Source organism: Sycon ciliatum, chromosome 10 (genome assembly GCF_964019385.1).
Source record: "Sycon ciliatum chromosome 10, ocSycCili1.1, whole genome shotgun sequence".
NCBI classification, from domain to species: Eukaryota; Metazoa; Porifera; class Calcarea; order Leucosolenida; family Sycettidae; genus Sycon; species Sycon ciliatum.
In genome coordinates this window covers 12,338,727-12,365,837 of record NC_088652.1, presented here as the reverse complement: position 1 = coordinate 12,365,837, position 27,111 = coordinate 12,338,727, and the positions used below count along the sequence as shown (strand labels likewise).

Here is a 27,111-nt window from a genome sequence, read left to right as displayed (position 1 = left end):
GATACGCATAGCAATTTTTTTTTTCAAAAACAACACAATTTTATTGAATAATAGCTATGAAAAGTATGAATGCCGCAGACATCATGTCACCGCACCACGCAACAAGAAAGAGTAGATCGGGAGCTGCATGCTAGGCTTTTCCGGATTATGCGTTTTTTCTTGGTCTAAAATGGAAATGGAAAGTGTTTTGGAAAACCCCTATAAATCAAATTTTTTTCTAAAGAAAATGCAAAAAATTACCCAAAAAGCACGAAAAAATGCCGCCGTTGCCATGGTAACAAAATGGCGACAGCTAGTCGCGTGACATTTGGCACCATGGTGATCATTCATGGTGATCGTGAAGTACCTATCGCTTGCAGGGAGTCGTAAAATACCGGTATTTTACGACTCCCTGGCCCAAAGTGGGTCAAAATGGACAAAATGCATTTTGACCCCCAAAATGCAAAAATATGCAAACACATAATCCGGAAAGGCCTACTGCATGCAGCTTGTAGCTAGCTAGCTCAGTAGCTGGCCATGTCCATGGTGCAGCCGGTGGCGGTGGAGGTAAAAAATTATGGTGTTTTTTCACCAATCCCTGTGATCGTGAGATAGATGCGGACTCGACTCGTACTATCTAACTACTGTATCTTGACAAAAGTGAAAGAAGTCACCTTGTGTTGTTTCACATCTTCGTGTGGCTAGCTGGCATCGGCAAATCTAAAGCAATATCCAATTGGCCAAGGTTGTAGAACGAAATGGGATGGTGAATCCAATCAGAATTATTTTGCCGAAGCTCACGTGAGGCATGCGGGCAACGTCGATCTGCAGTACCGGTGCATGCATGTACTGTAGCTGTTTTTGAATCTGTTCGAGTACTAGTAGTAGTTGGAAGAAATCTCCACTGGACGCAGAACAATGATGCCCTTTCGCCGAGCCATTCTGCGGGCTGACTCGCTGCTTTGCCATGCTCGGCGAGCGCAGAACACCCATCAAGTTGGTCAAATGACAGGAGTGCTGGCGCAGCGCTTGGTAAGATTTTGCAGTGAGAGCAGTCCAGCACCATCTGTCGAAGACAAGCCCAGTAACAGCAGTAAGAGCAGCAGTGACGCCAGTGGTAGCAGCGGGGCCGGTGCTGACCAAGGAGCGGCGGCGGCCAGCATACCAGCGCTACTCGAGGCTGAGAAGCTGAACTCGATGAGTGCCACTGCTTTCACGTCGGAGCTGCAGCCGACTCTGCGCCAGCCCGGCCTGGATAGCAAGCTGGTCGCTGGCACCATCCAGGCACATATCAAAGAAGGGAGGCTGACGCTGAACGGACTGCTGCACGTGGTACGTATCGCCAAGGCTACGGACTCCGCACCCCTGGCTACGGCCGCGGTCCTGTCGCTGCAGCTCGACAAGGAGGTGGAGAGCGTGAGCGACGACCAGTTGGCGGTCGTCATCGACGCGCTGTGCTCGTTTAAGTCGCTGCAGACGTCGGCGACGTTCTGGGTGCAGCTGACGTGCAAGCGCATACAGGGCGATACCCCGCGCGTTCCCTGGGTCTACAACACGGCGTTGCGGACGGAGCAGGTGGCCGCGCTCAGCGCCGTGCACAGCGCTGCCGTCAGCCACCTGCTGGAGAGAGGCAACGGCGTCTTCATCGACAGGGCTCTCTACGCGCTGCTAAGTCCCGGCGCTCCCAAGGAGCTGTCGGGCGACGTGTTCTCCACCCTGCTCGACGGGCTCAGACAGACGCGGCCCTATCGCAGCTGGTACATGATGCTCATCCACATGTCGCTGAGCAATCTCAACTGGGCGGTGTCCGCCGAGAAACGCCGGGAAATGCTGAATGAGCAGCTGGGCGAGCAGCTGGACGACCTGGGTCATCGCTTCCTAGACGCCGTCACGGCCACCATTCCGCCAGTGCCGCGCGGTAGCAACAGGTCAGTCACGAAGGAGTCGCTCGATGTGCTGCGTGCCCTACCAGCCAGGCTGGCCCTGCCGATGACCGTCTGCTACTTGTCCAGCTTTAAGGACGACGCCGACTCGATTGGCAAGAAGAGCGCGCTGGAGGCTCTCGATGGCATCGTGAAAGACAATGGTCTTAAGACGCTGTCCGTCCCTACACTGATCACGTATCTATCCTCCTTTTGGCAGCCACTCGTACAGCTTCTACTCGGTGAACTGACGGAGCGTGCCAAGGCAGTTGAGCTCGGCAGCTGCCTCGAGCTGGACAAGAACTCTGTCTTCTTCCTCGCGAGTGCACTGAGCAATGACGAGGTGACACAGCACTTTCGTGAGCGGGAGATGCGCGAACTGTTGCTGGCGTCCCTATTCAGCCCCGCGCTACCTCTAGCCGGTGAGAGTGCGGCGCGTGCTCGGAGATACCTGGATACGATACAGCACCTTCAGATCCCTGTCAGCGAGGTATGTGTGTGTGTACGTGTGTGTGTGTGTGCGCGCGCGCGTGCGTGTGTGTGCGTGTGCCAGCTAGTTCGGTTGGTGGGTGCATTTATGCCAGATAGTGTTGGGTCTTTGCTGACAGGCTCGGCTGCTTGACGGCGTATTGTTGTACTTGCCACCTTTCTTGGTTTCAGGGCTCATATACTTTCTTTTTGAAGTATACATACAATTAGACCTGTAATGGCGACCACTCGAATAAGGCGACCTCTCGACCATGGCGACCACTTTTCCTTGTCACGGACGCATTCACATTCAAAACACCTCGGATAAGGCGACCACTCGCTCAACGCGACCGACCGACGACCACCCACCCGCGACCGCGTTGCACAGTGCTAGTACACTAAAAAGGTATGCATTGCATGGTGCACCATGCATGGTAGATCTACGCATCAGTGCAGGAAGTGTAGATGTGCATGGTGCATGCACGACCCTAGACAGGTGTGAGGAGTGAGGACCCCAGGCACATGACTCGTGCTAGAGTAGCATAGGTGTGTGCACTGTGACGCACTGATCAAAATGATGTATCACATGTGGATATGGTCACGTGACCCACTGAACCTGGATAAGAAGCCCACCTGGCCACGGCGACCACTTTTTCTCGTCCCTCGAGGGGTCGCCTGAGACAGGTTTTACTGTAGCTGTTAGCCATGGACTGCTTCTGGCTAGATTAAGGGTGCCTTCTTATATTCTCTAGCTTCTAGGAGAAGAAGAAAAGAGAAGTCGAAGAAACTGGGATAATTCAAGAACGGGTCCCGGAGAATTCGGAGATATTTTGCACATGTCAAACAAAATGAAGCGCCAAAGGGGCCGCGATCTTGAGTGATGAATGTAATATGCACGTGTGCGTAAACTGCGTATGCGAAAAGGGAAATGCGTACACTCATGATTAACACGTGGCTTTTAGTCGTAGTTCGCATGCGCTGATCCCAAACCGCGGGAATCTCCAAGTTTCAACCACCTCTGAAGCTTGGAGAGCTTGGATAGCCTCCTAAAAGTCGGAGAGGATATAAGAACAGCTCTCGAACTTTTCGGAGAGTATCCAACTTTTCCGAGAGGATTTAAGAACGCACCCTAACTCTTGTGTAATCAATGGTGCTAGTGAAGCTTATATCAGATCCATTCTGATTTAGCCACTCACACGAGTAGCAAGTATTACCCTCACTGGGGCAGGGGAAACTGAAGTTGGATCCCGGGACGGATACCCTGATGCCGTCAATCCTTTTTCTGCACCTTGTCCTCACCCACTTACTGAGGTGTGGTGAGCCCATAAGTGGGATCATTTCCCAAGTCCACCCATAGTTTGTTGATTTCAGGGGGGGGGGTGTCGGCCGTTGGGTGGTTCAATAGCCAATTGAGTCATCTTTTCAAGGTTCCTTTTGAGTCTCTCTCCCCTCTCCCGGGGAGACCCACGTGACCAGTTTTGGCAGTGAGCAAGTACAAGTATGCGTGCGTGTGTGTTGGTTTGTCCACTGTTGTCCCCTGGTGTTGCCTCTCAAGGTTGATGACCATCTTTTTAAGAGCCTTCTGGGCAGTTCTGATCCTCTCCCAGTCTCTCTTTCTCTCTCCCTCTCTCTCTCTCTCTCTCTCTCTCTCTCTCTCTCTCTCTCTCTCTCTCTCTCTCTCTCTCTCTCTCTCTCTCTCTCTCTCTCTCTCTCTCTCTCTCTCTCTCTCTCTCTCTCTCTCTCTCTCTCTCTTTCTCTCTCTTTCTCTCTCAATCTCTCTCTCTCCCCCCCTCTCTCTCTCTCTCTCTCTCTCTCTCTCTCTCTCTCTCTCTCTCTCTCTCTCTCTCTCTCTCTCTCTCTCTCTCGCTCGCTTGCAGATGTATCCTAGCCAGAACCCTGAATCCCTTTCTTCACTCGAACCGAGATGCATTCACTTCATAGTATACACACCCTGCAACTTCATCGAACCAGCGTGTGCGTAGTGCGGGCAGCTTTCCACCTCCCTGCAAGTACTGTACCGTATTTTCCGGGGTTAACTTTAGCCCCCCCCCCATTGGCCCAAAATCCGTATCTTTTTTGACATTCGGAGTATAACGCGCACGTCAGATTTTCGATTACTAGTATATACAAGACGTTTACCGTTAAAAAGTTGAGAAGCACGGCTGTAGTTCCAGCAAAAGTTTCTTTGTTAGTCCGTCACTCTGAACTGACAACATAGAGGATCGTACATCTGCAATGATTGATTTCTGTGCATAAAAACACTTGAAAATGAGTCGAATGACACCATACATGCATATTGTGATGGCACGCTGTATCACTGGTTCATTCTTGGCCAGCACTCGAAGTCCGAGCTACATGGGCGATTTTAGAGGGTTTTTTAGGCGTTTCAAAGTGCAGCTAACACCCCGGAGAGTACGGTACTGCTTTTCACACCGAAACCTGATCACTTCAGTTTGCTCCCGTGTATCTTGCAGGCAAGAGGTACACAAAGGGAAGTAAAATAGGGCTGTTTCGTTGGCAAGCAGAGGAGATAGAATAATCCAGTACGGACTATAATATGATCATCAACACCTCCCAGAGACAGTATGCTCTGACCGGTGCTATTTGTCTAACTCTTCCTGCGTGCATGCCGGAATGGAAGCACACAGGACTCTTTTCCTGTTGGTCATTGGCCGTTGTTTTCACTCGTTGTTTGCCTGTCTCCGGGCTTACCGGGTGTTAGCGGCCGTCGTGAGTTCCCTTCGGGAACGGACGCGATAATTTTCATTTTTTTCTTTCTTTTTTTGCCTGTCTCCAGTTTAAATATGGCCACGCCGTGCTGGACATTGTGTGCCAGCTTACGCAGAAAAGCACTGACGACTGCAGGAAGATGTTGCTTGGGACGGGAATCACCTTGGGGGAGGTGAGTGGCAGCCGAGCTCTATATGAACGCACGCCGGGGCTCCGCGTACACGGTCCTGGTGTTGTATTGTATTTTATCAGGGTACACTCGGAGGATGTCTCTTATCCGGGCACCTTGGGACCAGGCACTGCCCCCGTATCTCACAATTGCCCGTATCTCCGGACAACTCATCTATCACGTACCGTATCAGTTTTTGAAGTGAAGTTTATTTCGCACGTATTGCACATGCTCAGGATAAAAATGAATCCATTGATGAAAATGTGTGGATTCCACAAGTTGGCAGTGACAAATAAGCAATTGTGCGTACGAAAAAAAGGTTCAACCCCCCCCCCCCAATGAGGCATTCTGCCATAGAAACTCAAGCTTGAAGGTGCCCGGTATAGAGACGTGCCGGTATCTGAGGCGTCCGGATAAGAGACGTTTGAGTGTACAGCACAACCTGGTTTAAAGGGGAACTGTCACCAAAAAATTTCTTTGTCTTATCTTGTAGTTCTTTGGCTCCTGATCACGATGGTGTTATCCGTTTTTCTCTGCGATGGCTGGAAGTGGGTGAAAACTTGAAAAGGAGGTGCCCAAAATTGTCCCGAAGTACCGAGTGACGTCACGCCGGACTTGACCTCCACGCGTACATTCGTCGTCAAAAACGAAGTCCAGCCCGTGTGCTCATCGATCGAGCTAGCTGTTCCAATGTACGGTGCGCGCGTGCCTTTTGATTTGTAACACAGATGGGTGCGTCGTACCGAAGGAGAATGCCAAAGAGGCAGACACCCACGTGCAGCTACACAGCCAAATCAAAATAAAAAGCAGCTGAGCTTTCACCTTTTTGACTTCTTCCGCGAGGATCTAAGTTTTATTTTGTGAGAACGGAAGGACGTCGTTTTGAACTTTTCGTGTGAGGAACAACACGATGATGAGTGCGTATGCAGAAAACAATACTCCTCCGGCCGGCGATAACACCACCAACCCGAGCCCCAAAGGAACGCTATGTATAGTTACGTGAAGGCGATTCATCTGGCGATGTTGCTGAAGATGCAGATGACAAACTCCGACGTCTTTCATTTCAGAGCCGGGTGGGCAACACCGCCGGCGCCACCTTCGATACAACGACATAATTTTCAAGTACGAGGTATGTGTGTCATACTAACAGCAAACAAACATCCTTCTACTCCTTCGTAATCACAAAATTAATAAAACAAAGAGCTGGAGCTTCGTGGAGGAAGTACCAGTGCGACAAACTGCTGTCGGCTTTTGTTTATTTTGTCCCTTTTTGGCGTTCTCATTGTGTACAACGTACACATCGAGTGTCCGAGTTCAAAAGGCAAGCGTGCACCGGTGCGCACCGTACATCGAACAGTTGGCTCGATCGACCAGCACACGGGCTGGACTTCGTTTTTGACGATGAATGTACGCGTGGAGGTCAACTCCGGCGTGACGTCACTCGGTACTTCGGGACAATTTTGGGCACCTTCTTTTCAAGTTTTCACCCACTTCCAGTCATCGCAGAGAAAAACGAATAACGCCATCGTGATCAGGAGCCAAAGAACTACAAGATAAGACGAAGAAAATTTTTGGTGACAGTTCCCCTTTAAGCAACCACCCCACGGTGCAAGCAAAAGCGGTCGTTAAAGCCAGGTGGTCTTTAGAACCAGATCCCGTACATTCGCGGCATATCAGATTATGCATACATGTGCATGATTGTACTTCCATGTACTCATATTGACAGGTGTGGAGCATAGAATACTCTCCTGCAGGCAAAGCACACAAGTGCATGCAGCGCATCCTGCACTGTCACTTGTCACTTCTGTTGACTGCATGCACTTGCTTCAGAGCGCACTTCAACGCTGTTGCAGTCAACCCTACCAGCCAAGAAGGCACTTTTGGTTAGTTTTGGTCTCTGTGTGCAGGTCCAATGTGGCACTTGGTACACGAAAAGTCGGTCGCTGGTCGCGCAAGGCAGGTGGTTGCTGTATCCGGTGCAGTTTCTGTATAGATCTGTCCATGCATGGAAAACGGTCGTTAAAAGCAGGTGGTCGCTAAAGCCAGAGGTGTTGTATTGTATTTTGTATTTCTTTAGAATGGCAATCTGAACAGGCAAATTGCCTAATGACAGTGAGACCACTGTAGAAAAGCGAATGAATAGGAGATGAAAAAACAGAAGTGCAAGAGATTTTAAGAGAGCTGCAAAAGACCGGTGGTACGGATGCGGACAAATCTCAGTTTGACTGTGTGTCGCGCGAACAGTGAAGTTTCCCTCAGCTGCGTGAGTGCGACGGCGTGTGATGTATGCAAGCAGTAAGCAAGATACTGTATAGCAGGAAGTTTTCGGACGGGAATATTTTCGAACAAAGCCGAATTCTGACCTTTTGTACGCATTTATTATGATGTAACCCTTTATGTACGGTGTGTACGTGAATCGATCACATATGATCGATTCATGATCGATCTGTAAAACCTTTGTAACTCCATCATTTCTTGTCCGAATTCAACCATCGAAGGGTCTATTTGGTAGCGGAAACTCCAAGCTTTCCAATGCAACAATCGCCGAAGAGCTACGATGTACGATTCCAGAGATATCGCGCGCCGTATTCTCGTCTCGGCAAATTCAAAAAATTTATCGATCTCTCCGCCATTTTAGGGGAAAATCCCTTTTCGTGTGCTCTTTGACCAACTCCGCACATGATAGTGACGTAGTTGGCTGAAGTTTGAATCGCCTCGAAAAGATTTGAGCGTTCTGCGATAGAGAAGAGTGGAATGGCGTTGATGGGAAAATTTGCTCGCATATTGGGCTTGGACACGACTTTGCTGTGTTCCTGCGCCTGATTTGTGGCAGCTAGTTGATAGAGCCTGGTATCCTGGCGTTGCTCTCGCCAGGAGCTTTCCAAAGAGCCCAAGACTGTGGAAATGGAGCGAAGGAGGTCAAAGTTATAGCCTGTTGAAGGTGAAAATTGTGCTGAAAATTCAAATTCTGCTTCATTCTGTGCTGGAAATCAGTACATAAAGGGTTAATTTTCGTATAGTGCTGCATGTATAGTGTACATAATTTCACATGAACAAATTTTAGTACGGAAATAATTTTAGCACAAAAGAGGCCCGTGTACGAAATCGTACGAAAATAAATTCCGTCCGGAATTCCTGCTATACAGTGTGCGAATGCAGGCACCTGGCCGTGCCCTGACCCGTCATCACAGCTGCATGCTCTTGCTTACTGCAAACTGTCTTTTGCTCGCGGTGTGTGGTTTGCTAATTTTGCCAGAAGAGAATATTTTGGAAACTTCACTTTTCAACTCCAATTTCCGAAAGGAAACGGTCTCTTCACTGCGATTTAAATTTAAATTTACTTTACACCAAATTTTCGGGCCTGGCCCATCATCAGGGAATGAACAATTAGAAAAGAAGAGCATAACGAGAATAATAACTATGAAATTGGAGAGAGTACGATACGTCTTTCCTCCCAATGTGTGTGTGTGTGTGTGCGCGCGCGCGTGTGTGTGTGTGTGTGTGTGCGCGTGTGTGTAGTAGTAGTAGTAGTAGTAGTAGTAGTAGTAGTAGTAGTAGTAGTAGTAGTAGTAGTAGTAGTAGTAGTAGTAGTAGTAGTAGTAGTAGTAGTAGTAGTAGTAGTAGTAGTAGTAGTAGTAGTAGTAGTAGTAGTAGTAGTAGTAGTAGTAGTAGTAGTAGTAGTAGTAGTAGTAGTAGTAGTAGTAGTAGTAGTAGTAGTAGTAGTAGTAGTAGTAGTAGTAGTAGTAGTAGTAGTAGTAGTACCAGTAGTACTAGTAGTACTAGTACTAGTAGTAGTAGTTTGGATTTTCCTATTTATTTGATTTGATTTTCCTATCTACAATATACTTGATTGGATTTGTCACCATTGCCTTCTTTGCTTCCGCTTTTTGAATTCTTCTTTCCGACACCCAGTTTGTTATCAAATAAAGTCAACGTTCTCAGTAGTAGTAGTAGTAGTAGTAGTAGTAGTAGTAGTAGTAGCAGTGGACTCTGCCCTGTACTACAGCGCGCGCCTAATAATCACTTTCCGTTTGTGTGTGTGTATGTGTGTGTGTGTGCATGTGTGTGCGTGTATGTGTGCATGTGTGTTCTTTTTCTCCCGTCGCTTTTCCCGTCTAGGAGCCCTGTGAGGCCGACAAGAATGTGCGCGTGGTGGCGCAGAATGGCTGGGGCTCCGCAATAACCCATGTATTGCCTCGTAGTAAACTGCTTGCTCGGCCATCGTCAAGGAAGGAGAAGCCCGCTGCCGCGAGTGCCCCGAGTCCGTCGGTTCGCGAGCAGCAGCCACAGCACGGAGGCCAGGAGCCGCCGCAGGGCTATCAGAGCATGCAACGGAACGATCACGCGCACGCCATGCAGTTCCACGCCACCGGCGCTCAAATGCAGCTCGTCCAGCAGCAGCAGCTGCAGCACATGGTATCCAAGCGGCAGGAACAGCAGCTGCAGCAGCAGCACCAACAGCAGCAGCATACGATGGTCAAGCACAAGCACATGGCGGCCCTGCAGCACCATGAGATAGTCCAGCAGCAAGCAAACGCCCCCTTCGCAGGTACGCTGGACAGAAACGGAGCGGGCCCTTCCCGAATAGAACGTGCCCTCAAGTCAACGAGCAAAGCAGAAAGCACGCAAACAACTGGCACCCCTTCGCAGCAGCAGCAGCAGCAGCCTGATGATCTGCTGGATATACGTCACCTGCTCGCCGACGGCGATTTCTGGGAGCAGCAGGTCAGCGTGCTCGACCTGCAAAAGCAGCGCCTGTCGCACATGCGCGCCGAACACCAGCAGACGGCCGTGTGGCTGATGCAGGAGGAGACGTGGCTGAAGGAGCACGAGGAGCGCATCGCACGGTACGCCCGCCTTGCGCGTGCGTCCGCAGAGCGACAACAGGAACAGGCGCGGCGGCGCCAAGCGGAGACGGCGGTGTTGCAGCAACAGCAGCAGCAGCAACAACAGCAACAGCAGCAGCAGGCGCAACAACTCTGGCAACAGCAGCAGCGCAGCGCCATGCGGTCCACATCCCAGCAGTCGCATACTTCAGGTGACCAGTCACAATCGGTCTTCCAGCTCAGTCAGAAGCCACACGTTTGGAATACGCAGCAGCAGCGACAGCAGAACCAGCAGCAACAGCAGATCCAGCAGCAGCAGCGTAATGAACCTGGGCAACAGCCCGTCGATTCTGACGCTGGCTGGAGCCAATGGAGCTCCATGCCCGACCAGAACGGTACGAATTCTGGGAGCAGTCAGCAGCCCAGCACGGCAACTCAACCGCAAGCTGGTAGCGCGGCGCCAGAAGCATCTGCCACTGCGCCCGCTGCAAACACCGAGGAGCTGAAGGCTCGTTGCGAGGCTGCGCTCGTCCAGTCGTTTTTGTACAACCTGCACAATCCGATGGCCGAGGACGTTTAGACTGCACACACTCTCTCTCCCTCTGCTGGACCTGCTGGATGTACGTTATATTTGATCCATGACGGTGACACTTGATGAAGTGCGTGCCAGCACGTTCAATCCTGGACGTAACACACGAGGGAAGATGCAAGTGTGCTTGCATTGCAGTTTACTGGACCCCGTCTAAGTCGCCGCGTTTCCTGTACCATGCCCAGCAGCCCAGAACACGGTCAACCAGAGTCCAGAGCTCGTGTGCAGTCGTTGCCATTGCCCCAGTGTCCGTCCGTTAGAGCTGCCCGCGTCATGTCTTCCGCTACCCATCGGGTGCCGTGCAATGGTGGTGTTCTCGAATTCTCTGCTGAACACTTGACACGTCCGGAGCGGCCGCAGCGGTCGTTCCAGTGTGTTCGCTGCGTTCCGAAACCTGCGCAGCGCTAGCTGTCATTTGGACTGTTGCCGTGCGGTGGTGGCTTCCCGTGATCTGAGTGCTAAGCTGGACTTACCGCGCGATGCACCAGGTTTGGGCCACCCGTAGTATCCAGCCACTTGTGCTGCTTTCCCCGGTGTGATGAGAGCTCACGAGAAAGTTTTTTTTTTAGCAAACGGTTGCCTTGAATGGTCTTTGGGCCCGCGGTACCAGTCTCACTCCGAGTCACAATCTAGTGATGAGCAGGCCTGGCGCTCGCTGACTTCTTTTTTCTTCTTTTTTTTCTGCCTCGGTTTCACTTTGTGTTTGGTGCCGGTCACTGGACATTGCCGATATAGCCGACAACAGTGGCTTTCAGATCCCATCAGGCCGATCTGGTTGTATAGCTTGCTTGACTTGACTGTCTTAGTCTGTGAATCTCGGCGTGCTTGGCAGTACCAAAACACCTACGCCCGGGTCAGCGCTGTCACTAGATGCCGACGCACGCGGCATTGCAGCCGCGTAGCCGCCGTCGGTTTTGCCTATAACTTGCTGTGGGAATCTTGCGCGCTCGTTACGATTTCTACCGTGTCTCTGATATTGTTGAGTGCTGGCCAGTGCAACCCTTTTCTACTACTTAACTCGTTCGAGAACTGCCCGACGAATTTCACCTCGGACGTGTGGATAAAGCTGGGCGTCCAAGGGCTGCTTATCCCGGATGATGCGCCCGTAGATGTGTCTCACTAGCCAGCCAGCAAGCACATGGCCGGTCGCCTACTAGGAAAGTCGAAGATCAACAACTATTGTGTAACATCTCCATTCGATTACTAGTATTGAACTGCAGTGACAATGCGCTTTGCACTTTGTCATTATAATCTCACTCATGAATATTACTGTAAACTGGCTGGTGGCTGGCCGTTTGGTTCAGCAGTGGCATTCTGATTTATTTCCGGCGTGCATTTGCTCCGATATAATTTGAACTTTTGCTGTTGTGGATTTTAGTAACACCTGACAATATAAATTTGTTCCCTACTAAAGAGTGCACAAGAAAAGAACGCTCCGAATATGTTTTAAGTCATAGGCTTTCTTCCCGTGTTCCCGAGAGTGCGTTCACAGGAGTTGTCTAATACTGTAAAAGCAGAAATTTTCGGTGGTGTTTTATTTTCGGTAACTTCGGTGCCGAAATTTTTACCGAAAATAAAACGCACTGAAAATGCCGGTATAGTACTAGTACACTTACCTGGAACGCGGGTTTACCGAAAATTTCCCTCCGCCGAACCGCCGATTTTGGAGAATACCGAAAATATTACACCACCGAAAATTTCTGCTTTTACAGTACATGGTGGTAGTGCTTGGTGTCAACCAGCATTGGTTCTTGAGATCCAGAATGGGCCTCGAGGCATACCCCAAAAAAATAATTGAGAAAACGAAGACGACGACGTTTCAAATCTTGCGGTTGATGCAGTTGAAACGCGGACTGAGGCGACCCCTTGACAATGTGCGGAGTGTCGCCTCCCAGTATTCTACAACTCCCTGGTTTACACACACAATGTGACACATGCACGCAGTACACATGTACATACAGTGCAATCATGTATGTAGTACAGTGCTGCTCTATGAAATCCAATCGCGTCGCTCAAGTTTGCGCATTGTGCTATTTCACAGCCAAGTGTTGGCAGGTCTAGGGCTGCGCAATGCCTGGCGCGTGCTTGAGTGATGCGACTGGATTTCATTGAGCAGTGCTGTACTTACTGCTAAAACTGCATGGTCACTTGGGTCTCGCCTGAATAGAAGAGGGGTGGGGGGAGAGATCCAAAAGGAATCTTGGAAAGATAATTGTCTATTGAACCGCCCAACATCCCCAAACTCTGGTTGGACAAGAGTACACAAGCAAATACCCTTGGTCGTACCCACTAGCATAATACCCTGCGTACAACAATGAGTGTTACCTACCAAACACGCACAAACGTCTGGTCTGGCAAAATGAATCCGTCGCAACCAGCCAACCCTGCTGCCGCGGCCCGGGCCGCGTCGAATCCGGATCCAAATCCAATGGATCTGAATCCGGACTCAACCAATCGGTCATTGAAAATCAAGTGGATCCTTTGGATTCGGATTGGGCCAAACAATCATGGCCTAAAAGTTGCTACAATAAAAATAGGAAAGCCGCCGGTCATGCGAACTACTAAATAGGATGCTAGCAATATTGGCTATCTACTCTGCCATAGTCTACGAAATTGTGATGACGAGTGATGAGTTCAAATAGAAATAGAAAAACCGAAATACGCCATATAGGAGTCTAGCTCAGGTTAAAGGGCACCAGGCCCTCAATGGATCAAAGACGAGCATTTGGGATAGGAGAACACACTCACACAATGTACACGCAACGAAGCCAGCCCAGTGGCAATATTACGAGTCAAAGTTCTGCTAATGCATTGCAGTAGCTGTCCTTCAGCACCATTGCCTTGCTCACTCGATCGGCGTACCTGGCGGAAAAGTGCATGTCAACGCGCAATCAGTTGAGCTTGTCTAGCTGCAGCAAGGCTGGTCGCCAAGGACCACACACAGGTCAACATGCACTGCATACATGTCATGTACATAATGGCATCCGTGTATGGAGGGCCGTGCAGGCTACTGCTCACGAACTACCTCCAGAGACTGGTACGGTAAGCATGCGAGTACGATGCGAGCAGTGCATGCAACGTACACCAGGCCACCCGGCCCTGGCTCAACGGGTCAATACAGCCATGATGGCGGTGACAGTGACGACGGGCGGCTCACAGCTTGGAGAACTCGGCCGGCGTTTTGGCCATCTGCGCCGTGACCGCCTTGACGACGTCCTCGCTCTGCAGCATGGCGGCGTTCCACGTGGCCATGAAGTCCAGCGACTCCGCCGTGCTGTGATCGCGCGCGTAGTTCAAGTTCACCTTCGTGCCCTGGATGGCGACCGGACTGCGCGCCGCTATCTCCTTGGCAACCTGCAGGCCGGCGGCGACCAGCGATGGCTGGTCGGGAAAGACGCGGCTGACCAGGCCGATCTCCAGGGCACGGCGCGCGTCCAGCTTGGCCGCTGTCAGCGCCAGCTCCCGCACCAGGCTGTCGTTTCCGACGATCTTAGGCAGCCGCTGCAGCGTACCGACATCCGCCGCCAGTCCCAGGTCGACCTCCTTGATCTGGAACACGGCGTCCTCCGAGCAGTAGCGCACGTCGCACGCCGAGATCATGTCCACCCCACCGCCGATGCACGCGCTGTGAACGGCGGCGATCACGGGTTTTGGGCAGCGCTCGATCACCGAGAACGTCTCCTGCATCTCGCCGATGAAGCGGCGCAGGGCCATGGCCTTGCGAGACACGTCCTCGCCTTCCGCCGTCCAGCGCATCATCTCCGGCCCGAAGTCCATCAGGTCCAGCCCGCCGGTGAACGACTTACCCGCTCCCGTCAGCAGCACTACACGGCAGTTCTCGTCGATTGCCAGCAAGTTGAAGCATTCGACCATTTCCTTCCAGAACACGCGGTTCATGGCGTTGCGCTTCTCCGGCCGATTCAGCTCCACCTGCACGACGAAGTCCGACGGACGCCTCACCGCCAACGACTCGAACTGGCTGAGACGCTCCAAATCATCGCCACCCTGAGAGCTGGCCATTCTTCTTGACAGCAAATGTGCGGCGTTAGTTTGGCGGCTCAGCAACCTTCTTCCAAGAAACAGGGCCATGCCTTTAGAACTTCAAACGCATACAAAACTGGGGTAGAAACACTCCCGGATGTAGCACTTATCTTGCAGTATCTAACAAGGAGAAAACGTATGTCGTCTTCACAATAATTGTTATTAATTTTCAATAAAATACTCTCCTTTGCATATTTTTATTTTGAAGTTTTACAAGATTCAAAAAAGAGTGGAAGCGTGACGTCACGTGGTAAGGCACAGTTCTTTTCCAGGCTTGTTTTTTTGTACAAGTGCATTATGTAATGCTTGCAAGCTTGCATGCAGATCGATCTACGCACGAGAGATTCAGCGTTTCCATGTTCAGTCACACTTTCACAGTTTCAGCCTTCAGCGTTCACGTTATACCGGTATACCGTGCATGCATCTTATCTTCCTTTGTTATAATTTGAGATAGCATAATTTATCTCTGTGTATTGTCTCAGTATTTTCCTATTAGTATTACCTTCCAACGCTTGTGTATAGGATAGATGTTGACAGCAATACACGGTGGTATTTTGTAGCCGCCGATTGCAAATAGGAAGGCGGTGGACATCCTCCTGGAAACAATTTCTTTCCAGTATTTGTGTCTTGGGCTGGAATATGCTGAAAAGGCTGGTGTAACTTCGCTGCTGGTTGTTGGTGCACGCGGCGCGTTGTTATCTGTGCGGACGCGGCCATCGGTACACGTCTGAAGTGACACAATGGCGGGGCCACGGCGTATGCGCGTGCTGATCTTCCTGGCGGCCATTGTGTGGATCTTGGTGATGTTCTATGGACTGCTGAGCAGTGGGTCAAGTAGTAGTAGTGGTGGCTCTGCGCACAATTCCGACCGGGACGTGGCCGAGGCCAGCGTCCATAAAGTACACGAGAGGGACACGGACGGCCGCTCGATCGCGCTCTTCGACGAGGAGGGCTACATCGCCGCCACCCGCGTTCAGCCGGGCGGCGACGCGTACCGCGCCAACGCGTTCAACCAGGAGGCGAGCGACAAGCTGGGCAGCTACCGCAACGTGCCGGACACGCGCCACCCTCTGTGCCGCGGCCGCAAGTCCGAATACAGCCAGGCGTTGCAGCCCACGTCCGTCATCTTCACGTTCCACAACGAGGCGCGCAGCGCCATCCTGCGCAGCATCGTCACGGTGCTGCGGCGCTCGCCTGCCCACCTGATCAAGGAGGTGATCCTGGTGGACGACTTCAGCGACAATCCGGCCGACGCCACCCTGCTGGCCAAGCTGCCCAAGGTGATCGTGCTGCGCAACGACCAGCGCGAGGGCCTGATCCGCTCGCGCCTGAAGGGCGCCGCGCGGGCTACGGCGCCAGTGCTGACCTTCCTGGACAGCCACGTCGAGCCCAACCTGCTCTGGCTGGAGCCGCTGCTGCAGCGCGTGCACGAGTGCCACTCGTGCGTGGTCAGCCCGATCATCGACGTCATCAGCATGGACACGTTTGAGTACATCGGCGCGTCGGCAGATCTCCAGGTACGTATTGTGCTGCTGGCTTAGCGTGCTGTGCGGCTGGGTGTTTCCACTGGAATTGCTACTTTTCTAAGCACTCACAGACTGCACCGCAGCCACTTACGCATCAGGTTACCTCAACTCAAACACTCAGAATACATGAGGTACCCTAGTGTGGAATTGCTGCTGTTGTGGACATTGAAATCCGTTGAGAAGTGAAGCGGGCACGGGGCACTGGCCTTGCAGTCGTGAGCACTGCTCGTCCGTTTTTTACAGTGCGTACATGAACTGCAGTGTGTGTACGCGCTAAGGCAGCAAGTGCACCGGCCACGGTCGTCCGACCGGATTTCAATCAGACCACAACAGTACGGTATTTCCCCGTACGTTAGTACGTACTAACTTACGAACTTAGCAGCCACATGAGTACTAACTTTCGGGGGCGGTACTATCTTTCGGGGAGTACTTTTTTTATCGGGGGTAAATGACACGCAGTGGGAAGCCTGCGCAGCTCTAGTGTCCGTGCATATGATGTATGTACTGTACGGTGTCTGTACATGTAGGACGGGTACAAACTTACTATCTTTCGGGGGGAACTGTCTTTCGGGGTGATAACCTCGGCAGTGGAAAGTGTATTTTTTTTATAGGGGGGTACTAAGTCATTGGGGAGAACTAACTTACGGGGAAATACGGTAGTACGGGTAGTACCAGGCAGGTTGCAAGTGAGACGGTAGTACATGTAGAGCTGCAAGTACATGTACTGGGAAACCTCAGTTAGTGGTAAGTACTAGAGCACTGCTAGTACAGTAATACCTGGTGTAAGCGACCTCTGGGTTTAGCGACGACCTGCTCTTAAAGGGGAAGTTAAGGCAAAAATTAAAATTTCACCAGTTGTAGTCTTCGGGGTGCTGAGTCGAATGGTCTTGGTCCGAGAAAGCTGAGACGCTCCCTTCCTACTTGAATCCCAATCGAACTCGCGCACTTCCACCGAAACTGGGTGACTGCGCCCTACGAGATGGGGATTTGTATGCAAAATGTCACTAAAAGCGCCATTTCGTTCTTGTAAAAGCACGGATGACCGCGATTGGCCCATATGTTGTAGTCTTTTGGACGCTGAGTCGACTGGTTTTGGTCCGAAAAGGCTGCGATGCAGCGTTCGCCCCTAATTCCTAATCGAACATGGTTGAAGAAGTGGTCACGTGCTCCTGGGTGCCAAAATCACCTGGTCACCACGCCAGCAGGCGACAACTTTCACACCAAGGTTCAACTCGAGTGACAGGACTGCACCCAAAAAAGGTCAAAACAGGCTGTAAGTTGTACCCTGCAGGCACGGTGACCAGGTGACTGGTGTACGCAAGAGCACGTGACCGCTTGTTCAACCATGTTCGATTGGGAATTAGGGGCGAACGCTGCATCGCAGCCTTTTCGGACCAAAACCAGTCGACTCAGCGTCCAAAAGACTACAACATATGGGCCAATCGTGGTCATCCGTGCTTTTATAAGAACGAAATGGCGCTTTTAGTGACATTTTGCATACAAATCCCCATCTAGTAGGGCGCAGTCACCCAGTTTCGGTGGAAGTGCGCGAGTTCGATTGGGATTCAAGTAGGAAGGGAGCGCCTCAGCTTTCTCGGACCAAGACCATTCGACTCAGCACCCCGAAGACTACAACTGGTGAAATTTTAATTTTTGCCTTAACTTCCCCTTTAACCCTTATCGGTCCGACCGGTCAAAAATCTACGACTATCCGTCGATCAGTAAATCCACCGTATCTCCGTCATTTCTTGACCAAATTCCATGATCGAAGGGTCTATCGCCATTAGAAAACACCAGGCTATCGTCTCAAACAATCGCCGAAGAGCTACGACGCTCCCTTGCAACGATATCGTCCGCCGAAAGTAAAATCACGGCAATTGCGAATTTTCTGTGCTCGGGAACATTTCAAAGTCAGATTTTTCTTTTTTGCATGACAGTTACGTCACCAAGCACATGCTCATGATGTAAAAACCAAATAAATGTTCTGTACACAAAAATTCAAAGTCCAGCGATGGAGGAGAGTGAAATGGCGAGACAATTTGGATTCTGCCCGCAGATCTGGCGCTGGGGCAAGTTTCGCAAGTGGCGGCGCTCGACTTGTGGCTTTATAGATGTCGAATGTGGGCTCTGTGCATTCGTCGCGGAAGGACCTTTCCAGGAAGCACAAGATCATGGAATTCGGCCAATGGAGACTAAAGTTATGATAATTTGAAGGTAAAATATGTCGTGAAATTGCACTTTTGGCCTGCTCAGCGATTTTGTCGGATGGATAAGGGTTAACGGCCGTTTTTCCATGCACGGACAGTTCTACACAGAAACTGTGGGACCTGGTTCTAAAGACCGCCTGGCTTTAACGACCGCTTTTGCTTGCACCGTGGGGTGGTCGCTTAAAGGGGAAGTTAAGGCAAAAATTAAAATTTCACCAGTTGTAGTCTTCGGGGTGCTGAGTCGAATGGTCTTGGTCCGAGAAAGCTGAGACGCTCCCTTCCTACTTGAATCCCAATCGAACTCGCGCACTTCCACCGAAACTGGGTGACTGCGCCCTACGAGATGGGGATTTGTATGCAAAATGTCACTAAAAGCGCCATTTCGTTCTTATAAAAGCACGGATGACCGCGATTGGCCCATATGTTGTAGTCTTTTGGACGCTGAGTCGACTGGTTTTGGTCCGAAAAGGCTGCGATGCAGCGTTCCTCCTTTATTCCCAATCGAACATGGTTGAACAAGCGGTCACGTGCTCCTGCGTACACCAGTCACCTGGTCACCGTGCCTGCAGGGTACAACTTACAGCCTGTTTTGACCTTTTTTGGGTGCAGTCCTGTCACTCGAGTTGAACCTTGGTGTGAAAGTTGTCGCCTGCTGGCGTGGTGACCAGGTGATTTTGGCACCCAGGAGCACGTGACCGCTTCTTCAACCATGTTCGATTGGGAATAAAGGAGGAACGCTGCATCGCAGCCTTTTCGGACCAAAACCAGTCGACTCAGCGTCCAAAAGACTACAACATATGGGCCAGTCGCGGTCATCCGTGCTTTTATAAGAACGAAATGGCGCTTTTAGTGACATTTTGCATACAAATCCCCATCTCGTAGGGCGCAGTCACCCAGTTTCGGTGGAAGTGCGCGAGTTCGATTGGGATTCAAGTAGGAAGGGAGCGTCTCAGCTTTCTCGGACCAAGACCATTCGACTCAGCACCCCGAAGACTACAACTGGTGAAATTTTAATTTTTGCCTTAGGGGCCTTAGGGGCCGTCCAAGGTTACCAATAATATTTTCAAAACGAAATGTTTTCGTTTGGGGGTGGGTGGGTTTGATGGAGTTTCGTTTTGAAAATAATTATTGAATGCAGATGGAGAATGTCCAGTTACTTCTGGGTGTCGAAAATTGACATCAATATTTTATTGGAATTCGTTTTACCTGCAGAAAAGATAGGTGGGTGGGTGGGGGCTGAAAAATACTAAAACTTTTCGTTTTGTAAAAACAATCGGTAACCCCGGACGGCCCCTTAACTTCCCCTTTAAACCAGGTTTTACTGTACTCGTAATAGCAACAGCTCGCATATAACCCGATTAATCGGGGCTCACGCGTCTGTCAACAGTATCCAACCAAACAACTCTGTCCGCTGCCAGAGATATACAGTCGGCGAGAGAGAGGTTCCCGAGGGCTTGAGGTCGCCGCGGACCACATCGATCCAGCCCTTTCGGGGGCGACCGCGGGGGTGCTTGATTCTAGATGTGTCAAGGGCCAATTTCAGGGCTTCGTAGGAGGCCGCTCCAGGATCCTCGCGCACAACATTTCCCAGCCACTACAGCCGACGGCGTTTGCATACTGTGCTGATGGGTGCTCGGTTTGTCCGTTGGTATAATGCTGCATTCGAGATCTTGTTAGGGTAGTGTACCTAGTACGTTGCGCAGTCGGCGATGCCACTTGTCCAGCTTATCACTGAGGTTCTTGGCACTGTTAGCGCTGTACAGTACAACCTGTCAAAGCGACCACTCGGATAAGGCGACCACCTGTCCCAGAAGACCACTGCAACCAGGACCAAGGGATGCTATTTCCAGTCAAATGACCCTGGATAAGGAGACCGCTTGGTAACAGGGACCACGTTTAGAAGGTCCCTTGAGCGGTCGTCTTAGACCGGTTTCACTTTATAATGTAACCTGTGTAGGGTGATCGCTCAAGGGGTCTTTTAAATGTGGAGAAGATCCCAGGAACTCATCAGAGGCGATACAGTTGTTGAATGATAGGGCTGCTCTGGAGAATATAATGTTGTGTACGCAAGTTGAAGCAAGAGTACATACCCCCCCCCCCCCCCCCCCCCCAAGAGTGTGCAACTCCAGCATATCCTGCTGTCCTGACAGAATTTCAAGTTGACATCATTTTATAATGCAGTGCTCCGTGCACCAGAGATTTACGACATTTGTACTGGGTGTCAACGCAGCACACGTTTTTCCTTGCACTAGTTTGTACAGCCTCAAACGGGGCTTTGTCCACCACGGGTTGAGGATACGCCTGATAATACGTGTGAAGTACGCATTGCATCATCAAAATAACTTCTGTCGGACAGCACCCATAGTCGAGCTGCACAGTCTTGAGGGGTATGCACTCTTGGTTGAAGATGGTGGCGCAAGCTGTATACACTCAACTAACTCGCATAATGTGACAAACTAACACACGGAATATTGTAGAACAGAGGCGCCATTGATCAGAATGATAACATCTGCTGCAAGGATCAAAGCGATGTGACGTTAGTAGTCGAGTTTGATTTTGTTGGCTGTCACCTGGCTTCTTTTTCACACCTATGCCTGTCACCGCTCCAGTATCGACGTGTAGTTTATAGCGCAAACTATTTGTGTACCTCTCTTTCTCCTCGTGATAGACTTAGCACTTCTGTTAGTTGTGTCTGTATGCACTCAGCTAACTCACAGATGCGACAATCTAACACAATCGGAATAGTGTAGAATGGAGGTCGCATTAACCCTGCTACCTTGCGCCAGTACATGTATCTTCAACTCTTGTACAAAGTAGTGTTTTCTAGTTCAACCCCAATCAATCAACAACTGCATCTCCTCTGATGCGTTCCCCTGATCTTCTTATGGAACGAAACAAGCTTGTCAGGAGTAGCTACCTGCTGTCGCGGAGTGTGGCGGGTGAGCTGTTTAGTGTTCACAAGCGCTGTGTGGTCCCCTATGATGGAAAAAAAGAACCGACTTCTACTGCTCAGGGTATGGTGAAACTTCAGAACAACACACCTTCGAGGGGTGCAACAATCTGTACTGTGTAGCCCATCTACTGTATATATCCTAAGTTAAAGGTGAAGTTAAGGCAAAAATTAAAATTTCACCAGTTGTAGTCTTCAGGGTGCTGAGTCGAATGGTCTTGGTCCGAGAAAGCTGAGACGCTCCCTTCCTACTTGAATCCCAATCGAACTCGCGCACTTCCACCGAAACTGGGTGACTGCGCCCTACTAGATGGGGATTTGTATGCAAAATGTCACTAAAAGCGCCATTTCGTTCTTATAAAAGCACGGATGACCGCGATTGGCCCATATGTTGTAGTCTTTTGGCCGCTGAGTCGACTGGTTTTGGTCCGAAAAGGCTGCGATCCAGCGTTCCTCCTTTATTCCCAATCGAACATGGTTGAACAAGCGGTCACGTGCTCCTGGGTGCCCAAATCACCTGGTCACCACGCCAGCAGGCGACAAATTTCACACCAAGGTTCAACTCGAGTGACAGGAGTGCACCCAAAAAAGGTCAAACAGGCTAGTAAGTTGTACCCTGCAGGCACGGTGACCAGGTGACTGGTGTACGCAGGAGCACGTGACCGCTTGTTCAACCATGTTCGATTGGGAATAAAGGAGGAAAGCTGCATCGCAGCCTTTTCGGACCAAAACCAGTCGACTCAGCGTCCAAAAGACTACAACATATGGGCCAATCGCGGTCATCCGTGCTTTTATAAGAACGAAATGGCGCTTTTAGTGACATTTTGCACACAAATCCCCATCTCGTAGGGCGCAGTCACCCAGTTTCGGTGGAAGTGAGCGAGTTCGATTAGGATTCAAGTAAGAAGGGAGCGTCTCAGCTTTCTCGGACCAAGACCATTCGACTCAGCACCCCGAAGACTACAACTGGTGAAATTTTAATTTTTGCCTTAACTTCCCCTATGCTGGGTATAGCATAGTGCAAGGTTCTCTAAAATACCGTACTACCGTATTATCTCTAATATAAGCACGGTCCTTTATTTTTTCAATGTACCTCCGCCCCGTGCTATTATTGGAGACGTTCCTTTATTGGAGACTGTTCCATTATTATTTCAACCTCATTTCAGAGGCATGTTGCCATGCCAAATTTATATGTCAGACACACACGTTTCAGGGTTTTTTCGCCAGTACAGATAATGAATTTACACAGTGTGCTTATCTCTTAATTTGCTAAATCCTATATACAGGATTTTGGTCATATTTTTCAACTCAAAATGGGTGTGGCATGAGAATAGCAAAAAGTATGTGACCAATTCTTCCTTGCTAGGTCTCAGTAGATATCGAGAGTTGAATAAGATAATTTTTTCAAACACTAACATCTCAGGCTCATCTCCTTGCCCAATATTACTAAGGCCTGTGCCCTATTTTTCGAATCCTATATATAGGATTTGAGATTTTATTGGACCTTGTTTTATCCTTAAAACTGGTAGTTTCGTGACGGCATGTGCGATATGTCGTCAAGAAACCACCCCGTGCCACACCTGCAATGTTCTTCTGCACATTCACTGCTTCAGTCCTTTCCATGACAGCAGCTGAAAAATTATGCTCAAATTTCCAATTATTGCTGAAAATGGGTATTCATCAGAAATATTATCGCCCTATGAATCTAAAATGTAAACATTCATGCCTCAAACATATTTACAACTTCCATGAAAACCATTATGCCGTTATTATTGGTCGTGATGACCAATAACAACGGCATAAAAGGCACACATTTTCAAATCCTATATATAGGATTTTTGGCCAGCAAATTAAGAGATAATGGAGACTGAGCACTTTATTTTTTGAATGCCGCCCCAAGGTGTTCTACTATTGGAGACGTGCTATTATTGGAGACTGTGCTTATATTAGAGACAATACGGTATATAATATCCTATAGTATCCAGGGTACATTGTGCTGAAGCGTCATTGTACCTTGCATGGTGTTGCTGCTGCTGCTGTTGATGTTGCTACTGCTCCTGCTGATGCTGATGCTGATGTTGCTGCTCATGCTGCTGATATTGCTACTGCTCCTGCTGATGCTGTTGTTGCTGCTCATGCTGCTGATGTTGGTACTGTTCCTGCTGCTGCTGCTGCTGATGCTGATGCTATTGCTAATGCTGTTGCTGCTAATGCTGTTGTTGCTGCTGCTGCTGATGTTGCTGCTGTTCCTACTGCTGCTGCTGCTGCTGCTATTGCTAATGCTGTTGTTGCTGCTGATGCTGTTGCTGCTGTTGCTGCTGTTGCTGCTGATGCTGCTGATGCTGTTGCTGCTGTTGCTGCTGCTGATGCTGATGCTGCTAATGCTGTTGTTGCTGCTGGTGCTGCTGGTGCTGGTGCTGCTGCTAATGCTGTTGTTGCTGCTGATGCTGCTAATGCCGTTGTTGCTGCTGTTGCTGCTGATGCTGTTGTTGCTCCTGATGCTGCTGATGCTGTTGCTCCTGCTAATGCTGCTGCTACTACTAAAAGGTGTTTTATTGAACGCACAAACCAATGCTGATATAATGCAAGGAGAGCAAAACATTCAAAACTTGAACAAAAGTTGAACAGCAAAATTGAAGGATAAGCTGTTGTTGCTGCTAATGCTGCTGCTGTTGTTGCTGCTAATGCTGCTGCTGCTGTTGTTGCTGCTAATGCTGCTGCTGCTACTGTCCATGTCCATACTCATGCTGCTGTTGTATGCTTTTGTGACGTGTGTGTGTGTTTCACAGGGTGGATTCGACTGGAGCATGCGCTTCAAGTGGGACCCGCTGACGCAGCAGCAGAAGACATCGCGCAAGACGCCGATCGACTCGATCGCCACGCCGATGATCGCCGGCGGCCTGTTCACCACCAACCGTGACTGGTTCTACAAGAGCGGCAGCTACGATGGCAACATGGACATCTGGGGCGGCGAGAACTTCGAGATCAGCTTCCGCACGTGGCAGTGCGGCGGCCGTCTCGAGATCATCCCCTGCTCGCGCGTGGGCCACGTGTTCCGCAAGCGCCACCCGTACTCCTTTCCCAAGGGCAACGGCGTCACGTACATGAAGAACACGCGGCGCGCGGCTGAGGTCTGGATGGACAAGTACAAGCGCTTCTACTACGCCGCACGGCCTGGCGCCCGCAACACGCCCGTCGGCAGCCTTAAGGAGCGCCGGCAGCTGCGCAAGACCCTGAACTGCAAGTCGTTTGGCTGGTACCTGGAGACGGTGTACCCGAGCCTGGAGATCCCGGACAGCTCGGACGTGTCGTTCGGCCAGCTGCGTCAAGGCACGCAGTGTCTGGACACGCTGGGTCACACGGCCGCGCAGGGCCTGGGCTTGTATCAGTGTCACACGTCCGGCGGCAATCAGGAGTTTGCGCTGACGCGGCAGCACCAGATCCGCAACCATGACATGTGCCTGGCGGTGAACGCGCGCACGGCCGGCACCGCGGTGGTGCTGGAGGGCTGCCAGGGCGGCCAGAGTCCGGACACGGGCACGTGGGTGCATCGCGACGACAAGACGCTGCAGCACGGCGGCACACAGCTCTGTATGGACTCGCGCGACAACACCATCACGATGGAGCGCTGCGACAGCCAGCAGTACACGCAACGCTGGGAGTTCACCGTTAATCTCGACAGCAAGGAAGAGGACAAGGACGATGAAGCGTGATTGTCATCGTTCGCGGCTGATGCGTTGGTTGGTCAGCTCTGCGGACCATATGGTTGTTGACTGCTGTAGCGCCAGGAGTTCGGCTTCACCTTTAGGTGTGTTTTAGTGACCGCTGGCCTTTTGTGCCACCTGCACTCGTCACTCACATCTTGAGAGGAGCATCGCACATACACGTTGGCCTTGTGTGTGTTTGTGTGTGTGCGTGCGCGTGCGTGCGTGTGTGCGTGCGATCTCGGACGGCCCAAGCTTCTTACCCGCCTGAGACTTATCGGTAGCGACACCGTGGACAGCTCCAACAAATGTCACCACTTATACTGCTGCATCGCTCTGAGCCATCCCTCTCTAGGCGATAGAAGGGAGCCAGTTTGTTGAGTGGCATGGTGGCAGAGCTGCATGAGGAAAGCAGACTGACTGGAAGTCCAAGTACTATCAAATTTTGTTTTCGATATAAAGTGTGTGTTGTTGCCCGATATTGCTGGTTGAATTTCTGTACATACGCGCTACATTAGCTGGACCTCTTACCCAGACCCGTGCGCTGATTGTACGGGCCCCTGCGCTACCGCTGGTCCGAACCTGATTGTGCGCTGTCGTGTGTTCGCTGCGGCGCACACACGCAGTACTGCTTGCCATTTCTGTCTGCCCGTGCGATTAGTTAGCTCTGCACCTTTCTGCACCTTGCTCAGAAAGCCTTTCATGTGTATACATAATTAACAATAATAGAAAAGCTGACAGGATCGCTTTTCTAAATTATGTGTATGAGCTTCAGATTTCCCAAATGTGGGCTGTATTTCACTGAGTAATTAGCTCGCCGCCTATTACTTGGCTTTTGTACATGATTTTTATGGTAAGGTAGGTTTAACTTACACTCCGCACTATTCTGAACACTAAATTGTATTTTGAATTATGGCGGTTAAATAGATTCCAGACCCGTGCCAACACCGTTGCTGTTCTGTGAACTGAACAAACGCTTGCGATGACTTGCTAGTGCTTGATTGTGAGCGTGCGTGTGTGTGTGTGTGTGTGTTTGCGTGCGTCCGTGTGTTTGTGTGCGTGTGTGTGTTTGCGTGCGTGCGTCCGTGTGTTTGTGTGCGTGTGTGTGTGTGTGTGTGTGTGTGTGCGTTTTCATCAGCCAGCTAGTGTGCCCTGGCGCGATGCTAACGTTATGTGCTGCGTGAAGTCTGCCTTGTCGGTTGTGCGCGATGATGTCTGTTGTTACAGGACAAAGGAAACTCACCAGGGACAAGCAAAGAGGCTTCACTCTTGCATCAGCTACCATTTACCTTTGCAACGTGTGGATTACCGCTCGATGGCTCTGTCTGACTACTGCTACTACCTGCTGCAAAGCTGTGCTCAGTTGCTGCATGCATGTGGCGTATACAGCATTCCCTTCAGGTGAGCAACATGATTGTACTACTGTAGGTCAGTCCTCAATTGTCTCCGGATTGCCTTAGCCTTGCTAGGTGCATCAAACGCAGCGTTACAACAATTGCCTAGCCGGTTGTCTCTGTTCTCTTTCTGCCTTTGTACTACTGTATAACATGTAATTTTCGGTGTACAGTCAGACCTCGCTTATCCGGTCCTCTTTTATCCGGATCCCTCGCCATCCGGAAGAAAACCGTTGGTTACCGATTTACAGCATATGCCATGCATACATACAGTATGTGTGTGTGTGTCCGATTATCCAGTTCCCTCGCCTATCCGGACATTTGTGTGGAAAACGGATGTGTGCGGTTAAGCGAGGTCTGACTGTATTAAAATGTCGGTGTCCGGGACCTGCCAGGCTCCAGGTGTGATGTAGAATTAGGTGACCAGCATTCCCTTCGCATGCAGTGCATACGCTTAGGTGCAATCTAGATTTCCTGGGTACTGTACCAAAAATACCGAAATTTAAGTTCCACCAAAGATAACGTGTTGTACAGTATTGTAAAGTAAAACCTGTAAACGGCGACCACCTGTCCCAGAAGACCAGTCCACTGCGGCTACGACACATT

At 50.5% G+C, this 27,111-nt stretch overlaps 3 protein-coding genes across 3 annotated transcripts; 2 read left to right on the top strand and 1 right to left on the bottom strand.

Moving 5' to 3' along the window:
* Window positions 1-519: 519 nt before the first annotated feature.
* On the top strand, window positions 520-12,131 carry LOC135826471 (uncharacterized). The gene is made up of 3 exons (XM_065339074.1): window positions 520-2,391; window positions 5,167-5,271; window positions 9,388-12,131. Exons 1-3 carry the CDS (start codon window positions 898-900, stop codon window positions 10,672-10,674), a joined length of 2,886 nt encoding a protein of 961 aa, XP_065195146.1. The 5' UTR covers window positions 520-897; the 3' UTR covers window positions 10,675-12,131.
* Window positions 12,132-13,151: 1,020 nt separating this feature from the next.
* Window positions 13,152-14,897, bottom strand: LOC135826076 (delta(3,5)-Delta(2,4)-dienoyl-CoA isomerase, mitochondrial-like). The gene has a single exon (XM_065338715.1). The coding sequence runs from the start codon at window positions 14,770-14,772 to the stop codon at window positions 13,837-13,839; it is 936 nt and encodes a 311-aa protein (XP_065194787.1). The 5' UTR covers window positions 14,773-14,897; the 3' UTR covers window positions 13,152-13,836.
* A 209-nt stretch (window positions 14,898-15,106) lies between these two features.
* LOC135826075 (polypeptide N-acetylgalactosaminyltransferase 2-like) lies at window positions 15,107-26,097 on the top strand. The gene is made up of 2 exons (XM_065338714.1): window positions 15,107-16,241; window positions 24,197-26,097. Exons 1-2 carry the CDS (start codon window positions 15,465-15,467, stop codon window positions 25,118-25,120), a joined length of 1,701 nt encoding a protein of 566 aa, XP_065194786.1. The 5' UTR covers window positions 15,107-15,464; the 3' UTR covers window positions 25,121-26,097.
* Window positions 26,098-27,111: the final 1,014 nt, after the last annotated feature.